Source organism: Haplochromis burtoni, unplaced genomic scaffold (genome assembly GCF_018398535.1).
Source record: "Haplochromis burtoni strain Fernald_Lab_line unplaced genomic scaffold, NCSU_Asbu1 Contig_10, whole genome shotgun sequence".
NCBI lineage: Eukaryota > Metazoa > Chordata > Actinopteri > Cichliformes > Cichlidae > Haplochromis > Haplochromis burtoni.
Genome location: NW_024582371.1, coordinates 488,126 through 498,234, shown reverse-complemented (window position 1 = coordinate 498,234; position 10,109 = coordinate 488,126). Strand labels below are relative to the sequence as shown.

At 41.3% G+C, this 10,109-nt stretch overlaps 1 protein-coding gene across 1 annotated transcript in view; it reads right to left on the bottom strand.

Moving 5' to 3' along the window:
• The window catches only part of oprd1a (opioid receptor, delta 1a), a 37,131-nt gene extending 31,192 nt beyond the window's left edge, over positions 1 to 5,939 (bottom strand). Inside the window, exon 1 of the mRNA XM_014335388.2 lies at positions 5,419 to 5,939. Within this exon, the coding sequence (XP_014190874.1) occupies positions 5,419 to 5,669 (251 nt within the window). The 5' untranslated portion in view covers positions 5,670 to 5,939. The remainder of the gene's footprint in view (positions 1 to 5,418) is intronic.
• Positions 5,940 to 10,109: the final 4,170 nt, after the last annotated feature.

The following is a 10,109-nucleotide window of genomic DNA, read 5'->3' as shown; positions in this document are numbered from 1 at the left end:
CTCGTGTCTAGTCTCCCTTGATTGTTGTCAGCTGTTTTCCCACCTGCTGCCCATCCTCTCGTTATCTTGTGCATGTGTATATTGTTTCTGTCTCCCACTGTGCTTTGTTGAGTCATACTGTTTGGTCCTGCTGTGTATTCTCTTTTGGTTTGATTTCAGTTTCCCTCTGTCATCTGGATTTGCTGGATCACCTGAATAAGGGCTCATTTTCATTTATTCCAATCTGTTTTTCTAGTCTGCATTTTGGCTCCAAACTCCACACACATCATGACAATTATTAGCACAGGCTGGTGCGGCAATGCTGTGCTGATCCTCAGCTACTACCAATGGACCTAAAATGTGCAAAGAAAATCTCCTCCACACTACTACATGACCATCAGCAGTTTGAAGTGCTTCTTGATACACTGAGCTACAGAGATTTAAGATTTGCATTTAGATAATTCCTTATCTTTCATCTCAGTGCAGCTTAAAGTTACAATACATTTTGTGACTACATCAGTCCTTTCAGTTTTGACACAAAAGTCAACTTCGACTCTCCCCTGAAGGGTACACATGGACACAAACACAAGCGCACACTGACATCAATCCCTGCTGTGTGAGATGCAAGACAAGCCATGGGATGCAGTCGCCATGTTGACTCAGCCCAGGAAATGAACAGACTGACTGCCATCTCTCAGACACACACAGTCATGTTCCTACTGGCAACGAGCTACAATATTTCCAAGAAAATTTCAAATCCCAGTAATTAACTTTAAATTTTGTCATTACACAATATTCCCATTACAGAACGTCCAAAACATAAATTGTAAATGTTTTCAAAACCTACTGTCTCAGTAGAGATTGAACAATAATCCACAAGAAGAAGCTCAGTAAGAGTCTATTTTCACACAAACTGAGCCCAGCTTCCATTACCTGCATATCGATCTGATTTCAAATTTAGCCCACTTGACAGTATATTGCATGAGCACTGAACTGGTTCTTATCTAAACAGTGCAGCAGCAAGAAGGTGGAAAATCAGTGGAAGATAAAAGGATCCTGCCCTGTGTAACTGAATGGACTATCGCTTGAAGCGTGTGTTTGCGTCTGCGTCATGCTCTCCATCAGAAAACAGGCTGTCAGGTCACGTCAGACCGGTGTGACATCCACAATGACGCTAGCATCCAGGGAGACTCTGCTATAAATGTGGAACATGTTTGTGTGTGTGTGTTTCTATCGAAGGACCTAAGTGGAGGCACAAATTCAAAATTCATTATATAAAAAAAAAATAGATGGATGCTTTCAAATGGGCTTTTGGTTTATTATTATCAAAGCTGACACCATTGGCAGTAAATAAACTAGTTCTAGTTATTGATTTATTCAGCCATGCATGCAGGTCACCCTTCGGCAAAACACCCCCAGTACTGTTTGCCATTCTGTTCAGCCTGCATCGATCTCACCCCATGTATGGCAAAAAATTCTCAAATATTTCATTGCAATACTGCTACAGAAGGAACAGAGGCTACTGTTTACTTATTCATAAGAGGTTCTCACAGCCCCTGACACAACCCCAAAGGAAGTTGTGTCTCTTTCTAGTCTGGGACCAGGGACTTTCAGGTATTATGCTGAGACGTCACACGAAATGCTGTAGTAACACTGTACTGCAACACCAAGTCACTTTAACAGTGATGACAATATAACTGTTGAACTTGGCTGTAACTTTCTGCATGGATCATGAAAACAATGCATTCCTCCGAAACAGTCACTGTGCCCATCTTCAATTATCACAGCAATGAGTGTAATGGACACACTGGTTCACCATGTGGATCTCACCCCTTGCATCTTCTTAACCGTGAAATAGACACGCATGCTTAAGTTGTATTACCAGTAGGGGGAGATAATGTAATTAAAGCCAACACTTGGCTAGTGACCAAGGAAGATATAAAGTACATTGCAGACTCCTTCTATGCCAGAAACAATGAAGCTTCTTGGCTAATATGTATTTACATGTAAATGTGTTCGGAATGTCTCTTTAACCATATTCATGTTGTCTTGAAATAAAATATCGCCCCCTGCTGGTACTGCAACTTAAACCAGCATGTCCAATAAACACTGCTGTGATATTTGGGTGTTCTATCAGAGTTCATCACTATTAAATAAATAAATATCAATTAAGCTCTTTTTCATTGATCTGAGATGGCAAAAGGAAAATCATTATACAGTATTATAAATTAAGAGTGGAATTCTGAATTTATAGCTAGTATTATTAGTATTTTGAGGCGAAAACCTAGAATTTTTGAGAAAAGACAATAAAATGGCATTAACATTAACATGATTAAAAACCTTTCATATAATCGAACTGCCCTGCAACAAATTGGCGACCTGTCCAGGAAGTATCCCACCTCTCACTCTGTGGTAGCTGGGATAGGCTCCAGCCCCCTGCAACCCTCAATTGGATAATTGGAAGAGGATGGATGTTATCAAATTAGAGGTCCTCAAATGTTTACTTCAATTCTGCATTGTCCTGATTCCTGGGTCCACACCTTTGCAATTTTGGATATAAAAATACAGTTTTCAGCTATATAAACGCCCTACATTCAGAAAATACAGCAAAATATATACAACACAAAATCTACTCCAATACACCTTCGATAATAATAAAACAGTACTGTTGGTTATAACAGTTTTTACTCTCTAAATCGCTCCATTACTGTTGTTCTATAAAACAGATGGGATTCAAGCCTAACATTATGGAGAAATCCTACTTTTTCTAAATTTCTGAATTTTTTAGGAAAATTCTCCTGTGGCTTAACATCCGGTTATTATTTGTAGTACAGGTGGCATTAAGGCGGTGTGTGCAGTTATTCTTAACACAGTCAGCAGTCTTAAATCAATCAGGATGCTAGCCTCTTACGAACAGAATTCCTGAAAGAAAAATTAAAGGACATAACTGCCATATTATTAATGCTGTATTTTTTTAATTAAAATGTTGGTTGAATTGCAGCCAATTTATGTCAAATGGAAATTATACAAAATGTATTAGTTCCACAAAACAACGAGGAAACGCACGCATTGATTGTCTATCAAGTAGAAGTGCACAAAGATGATATTCTGACCAGGGACGATCAGGCTGCAATCTGCCCTCCAGTGGATGGACTTACACAAGGTCCCTTTACTGTTTTCTTCAAGATTGTTTAACCGTATTTTGTGGATCTTTGTTTGGGTTTTTTTTTTTTTTTGAAAATGTAAGAAGAGTGAGATAAATTTAGAAGTCGTGAGTTCTTTACTGGAACATCGTGTTGATAAAAACAGTGCTTTAAAATGCAGCTTTAAAAAAGAAAAAAGGAAAATGTAATCTGTCAAATATTATAGTTCTGGAGACTCCCCTGCTTTTTTGCTATTCACGCCTCCAGTTTTTGCAAACACGAAGGCACTACAAAACAAATTCACCTAAAGCATTTTGTTATTTCGTGTATTAATGAGCTCATAAATCCATAGTACAGCTATTACAGAATGCCAAACTTTTCATTTGAAGGCAACTCTAAGATTTTGTTAATAAGATCATTACTTTCAGAGCTTACAGATGTTCCACAAGAGATGATACATTCTCACTGGGTTACTGTGCTCGAGCTTCCCGTCTCATGGAGGTGTGGGTGCTGTCTGAAATATGTGACGTCATTGTAAAGTAAATCGCTTCACAGTGTGACTCACTGACTTTGCTGACTCCTCAGACATCCCCTTTTTGTCTCCCTCCTTCCTCCCTTGCTCCCCTTTGTGTTTAGGTGGCTTATTTTTCCCAATCTTTTCACGTCAACACCTGAATGGAAATACCTCAGAGCTCTGAATATGGATCAGTTTTGATTGCCACAGCATACATTCCAGGTTTTCTGTTATTTCTCTGTTTGGATTCCCCCTGCTGCTGTCTTCTACTGTTCCCTCCATAGGCTGAAATATGACCAGCAGCTAGGATATAGCTAGGATATAGATAGATATATAACTGCATTATTTTTTACTGATCTTGTCACATTTTTACAGTTGCTTTACACCAAAGCTGATGCCTCCTAAATTAATTTTACCTGCTTCTTCAATTTTCCAGCCAAGAGTCGTGATTAATACTTTGGCTGATATTGGGGATAAAGAGAATATCTGAGATTAGGAGGTATAAATGAGGATAAGAAGCAATATAATATAATATAAGCTCTTTTTTCTTGTCTATTTATTTGTTTATATTTTTTCCTCATCGTGCAGGTTAGGGCTGGGAGGCTTTTCAGGGAAATAAGTGCGTACAGGGTTTATTTCTTTTTTTTTAGAGTCAGACCTTGGACTGACAATAATACTGTCAACACCCACTAATGGAATAATAATAATAATAATAATAATAATGATAATGATGATAATAATAATAATAATAATAATAATAATAATAATAATAATAATAATAATAATAATAATAATTATTATTATTATTATTATTATTATTATTATTATTCATTCGAATGAATGTGAGTGCGAATGGTTGTCTGTCCCTGTGTGTTGGCCCTGCGACAGACTGGCGACCTGTCCAGGGTGTACCCTGCCTCTCGCCCTATGACAGCTGGGATAGGCTCCAGCGCCCCCCGCGACCCTGAAAAGGATAAGCGGAAGCGAATGGATGGATGGATGGATGGATGGATTATTATTATTATTATTATTATTATTACAATAATAATCTTAAAACTAGGGCATATAACCTACAGTTTTATAAAGAGACCAAATGCTGTCTCCGTCGGTCCTTTTAGCTGCAGGATTTCCATTTCTACTCTGCTCCATCACACTCAGTGAAGAGGAGCGTGCAGCTGAAGGTCCACGGATCAGTTTGAGCTCATGAAGACTATTTGAGTAGCCCTCTCTCCCCGAGGCAAGGTTGAGTCAGTCATAACAACCATCTTTAGTATGAAACTGGTGCATGTTGTTGCTTCATGCAGAAATAATAAAAGACCAATCTCATGGTTTATGCAGGGGATCTTAAATCACTTGTTTGGCATGCGCATATTTCACCTACAAATGCAGGTGCAGTGCAAGCACACACTTGTGGCTCAACACAGACACAGACACTAAAAAAGTGCAGGAAAGGAGCAATCGATGGGTAATTAGCAAGCAACTTTCCGGTATATACACCATGTGTATCCTACAAGGGTCTGATTGGGATTTTTTGTTAATTCGTGTGCATTTCCTCAGAAAACATAAATTTAATTTGTATTTAGAAAAGCTCTTGAGATAACTGAAGAAAACTTAAAGCAACACATTTGAATTGAATTGAATTTGATTTGAAATTAGCGCGTATTTGGGGCCTGAAACCCCCAAATGAAGCTTTGCATTTCGCATAAAGTGGGTTTTGTTGCTCTCATCAACAGCCACAAACTCATTAAAGTAACTGTGCTTATAAAGCATGATAGTGTTTACCTGACCACTCCGTACATGACAAGGACGTTGCCGAGAAGTCCCACCACGCAAATAACGGAGTAGAGCGCCGTGATGGATATGGCTATGATTATACCCCCGGCGCTCCTCACCGGATTCTGCTGCTCGGTGTAGTTCTGCAGCCTGTCGCTCATTAAGTCGCTCTCATCAGCCGGGAGGGTGACATTGAAGGGGATGACGGAGTAAAGGTCGGACAGGGAGAGCTGAGCTCCGGGGACCGTGTAAGGCTCCATGCTGCAGTGCTGCCCACTCTGTCCTCGGTGATGAAAACTTAACCGCGCAACAGTGAGAAGAAAGGCAAAGATTTAAACTGACACAGGAGGAAAAAAAAAAAACTAGTCAGACTGGAGGGAAGAAGTGGAAAAGGCGAGCAGGAGAGTTTCCAAAAAACGTGCAGATTAGAGCCTCTGAGTAAGAGTTTTCTATCCAAACGGACGAAGAGTAAGTGCCCCCCCGGAAGCGGGCAGCTGCATCTGTGCGCTCTAGCTGTGTGGACACCTCTTATACTCTCGGAGACCCCCACCTCACAGCCCGGCAGCTCTCTAATACCCGTGCGTCGACGTCAAACCTGCTCATTTATATGAAGTCACACTGGAATCAACGGGAATGCAAGGTTTGGGGTTTCCTTCTTTTAAACAGAAATAAAACTTTAAAGTTGCGCAGAAAAAGAAACAGATTCAATCAAATTCCACTTATCTCGAGTAAACTGGGAACAGGGCACGTTAATGATACTGAAACTGCCTTTTAACCGCACTTTCAGTAAAGCCATTATAGAAGACATAAACACACGCTAAAGTTAGCAAGGTTGATGTGTCCGCCTACAGGTATGGCGTTATTTTTGTGCCACTATTCTGAGCGCACGTAAAAAAAAAATTGGAGCGCACGTAAAAAATAAATAAATAAAATAACGCCATAAAAGCCAGAGTGGGAACTGTCCTTGTCCTGATGTTTGCTGCTCTGCTGAGGCAGTGGGAGGAATAAATTATGCCTTCGGAAACATGGTACAGATAAAAATTAGAGATCAACTTTCAAATTCCCTGCTTTTTACATTGTAAAATTATACTAAAATTAAAAAGAGGCATCCATCCATTCACTGGGCTAACCAAGTGACTCAAACCCAACATGAAGGTCCTGGGTTTGAATCCCTGCGCCTGTGTGAGTTCTCTTTGGCCAATCTGACTTCTACTTACAGTCCAGAGAGATGCGTGGGTTACATTAGTTGGTGATTCTAAATTGACTGCAGGTGTGAAAGGTTGCCTGCCTTCGTATTGGCCTTGTGATAGATGCGTGACCTGCCCCTGGTGTACCCTGCCTATTGCTCTGTGAGAGCTGTGATTGGCTCTCGCCCTCCCACAAGGTTTTTTTCTTAAACCTTGATTTATCCAGAACAACTCTTGAAATTGTCTGTAAGTACACTAGTTGTATTTATGCATACCAGTTTAAGACAATTTAAAATAGGCTTGAATTTACTATGCAGTTGATTATGGTGGTGGTTATAGGTTTACTTTGTCATACTGTTTTAAATGTAAATTTACTGGGTTTCCTACTATGCGTCTTCATTTATAACCTCTGTTTAGCTGACATTTTTTTGTCAGTTGAAATGACAGTATGAATGTACGCCCATCTGTCATAGCTTATTTCTTTCATGAAACACCAAAGTAAAGGGGGCCAAATGCCCCTCTGTCAGAGTTGGTTGCCTGTCCAGTCCTTATGCACTGGCGCTGACCCTAGTTTGGCCACTGCAGAGTGGATTTTCAGTCCAAATTCTTCCAGGTGGTGAGATACTTTATGCCAAGAAAAAGATTTGCCCCGTTCAGGAGAGAACTGGCAAGAAATTCAAACTAGAGTGTTCTCAATTACATGACATGTAATGTCTTAGATACTCTAACAATTATCCTCCTACAACTACTTCTCATATTTTCAGATTCTAAGAAATTAAAATGCATCCCTCTGACTGAATCATTTTAAACGGGAATAAGTAGTGACTTTAATATTTAGAAAAAACTGGAAAACTGGAACCAAATGCAGAACCAAGAGACACTCAGAGAAATGTTTACAGTCTTTTTTGATTTTGTTACTATGGAGCAAAGGTAAACACTGGGAATGTCAGGAGAAAGCCCTCTAGGTCCAGAAAAGGCAGGAAATACACACGACAAAGAGAAGAGTGTTTGAGCCAGTACAAAGAGCTTTTGGTGACAGAGATTAGTGTGGAGGTATGAACGCGCAGAGCTTACTTGCATTGCTATGAATGGTCCTCAGAGGGGTGAAGTGACAGCAGGGCTGCCTGTAACTCCTGACTTAGTGTTTCTGTCTGGCCGTTGGACTGAGGGTGGTATCATGAGCTGAAGCTTGCCTTGGTCTCCCAAAGCCATACAGAAAGTTTTCCAAACTTGTAAGACCACAATTGGACACAATATCTACAGCTGGAATGTCAGACTCATCTTACATTATGGGGCGATCGTGGCTCAAGAGTTGGGAGTTCGCCTTGTAATCGGACGGTTGCCGGTTCGAGCCCCGGCTTGGACAGTCTCGGTCGTTGTGTCCTTGGGCAAGACACTTCACCCGTTGCCTACTGGTGGTGGTCAGAGGGCCCGGTGGCGCCAGTGTCCGGCAGCCTCGCCTCTGTCAGTGCGCCCCAGGGTGGCTGTGGCTACAATGTAGCTTGCCATCACCAGTGTGTGAATGTGTGTGTGAATGGGTGGATGACTGGATATGTAAAGCGCTTTGGGGTCCTTAGGGACTAGTAAAGCGCTATATAAATACAGGCCATTTACCACAGGCCACAAATCATTTAGCCTCTTTTCCACTAGTACCTGCTTAACTTGGCTCAGCTTTTTAGGGTTTCCATAGAGATGGAATTTGGATACCGATCCATATTACTGTATCGGTTCGGTCCGATACTGACCTAAATTACTGGATCGGATATCGGAGAGAAATAAAAAATGTAATCCGATCCAAAGTATCACAAAATCACCTCACAAAACGCGCTACTTGGCGTAACCCAGCTCGGCGCATCGGAGCAGTATGTGTCACGTGATAGAGCGGCTGTTGTCTGCGAGACCTGTCGGCGGTCTGTTGGAGCATTTGGAGCCTCGCTACATGCTTCCTAACCGCGGCATTTCATCTCGGCGAAAACTATCCCAGAGAAGTAAAGCAAGTGTGTAAGTTCATCCCTGAATGTTTGCATAGTATTTCCACGTTAAGCTTAACAACTGATATATTGAGCCACAGCTGGACTGGCCATCGGAGTTCCATATTGAGGTGAAAAGGAAGCGATTTGTCCCGTACTTCAGCTAGAATTAAAAAATAGACACAAAGCTGGAGTTATTCTGTCTTTGCTGCGCAGTTGCATCTACTTCTCTCATTCACTCCCCCTTCCTCTCCTGTTATTACTTCAAACATGAAACTGATCAATGATCAGCTGATCGGCTTTTCTGCCGCAAGTCCCGTCTTTCTTGTTTGTTTATCGCCCACTTTGCGCTAGAAAGAGGAGACCAGCGGATAAACAACAGCAGCACGTTTAAGCTTGATCAGCTGTTGTTAGAATTTATTTAATATTACTTTCTAGTATCAGCTGATGTTTGCTGGAGCCACAGCTGTAAAGCTGCTGGTCATGATGCGGTTTGGATATGTGGTGAGAGGGAAACATGAAGATGAAACCAGGAGATGTCCTTACTGAATCATCAGAGCTGAACAGGTGATGGAGAAACAGGTTTACCTTTTAGGTGACATGAATGAGTTGAAGGGAAGTTATGAACTGTTTCTGAGAGACAAATAACACCAGGATCCTTTTCTATGTAGCTGACAGCTGGTAACTGTGCAGGGGCGGGTCTAGCAAAGTTTTGTCAGGGGCCAGGTAGGGCATTAACAGGGAGAGGGGGGCACAAAGAAATATTTTTCTTTGTTATGCCATTTAAAAACTTTGAATAAATAATTATCTGAATCTTACAACAAAAGTGGTCATCTGATTAAATGTATAGAAATCCATAGTACCTTTTTCCTTTGGGAAGGTACCATCTGTGCAGTCTGCAATTCTGTTGAAGAAAGATGTTGAATCTATTTAATTAGTGTAGAAAAATAATTGATTTCTGTGCATTTGTTTTACATTTGCATGGTTCCCTAATATTTTTGCTGGGAGTTGGCAACCCTATTAGTTAGGTAGGTAAGTACACGGCTGGCCTGGGAACGCCTCGGTGTTCCCCTGGATAAGCTGGAGGGGGTGGCTGGAGAGAGGGAGGTCTGGGCCTCATTGCTTAGGCTGCTGCACCCGCGACCCGGTCTCGGATAAAGCGGATGAAGATGGATGGATGGATGGATGGATGGACAGTGTTATATGTTTAAAAGTATGTGTCTGTGAGCGAGGGAGGGAGAAAAAGGAAAAGTACGAGCTGTCATCGAGCAAAAACGGGATCTGGAAGCATGTAAATATAATAATAACCACTGCAGCCAAAAAGAGTGCCTGACGAGCCCAGTTGTAAGTAAGCTATTAAGACTCGACTGTACACCGTGTTCATGTTTTCCTCCAAAAACAACAAGTTCCGTTGGAGCAGCCTTTCAACGCCTCTCTCTGTCTCTCGCAAGCAAAGTTGACCCACACAACAAAGTAAAGCTGTTTTTTGGCTACGAGCCCGACACAGAACCCGACGTATTAGCCAGAGGTCCCTTTACTACGG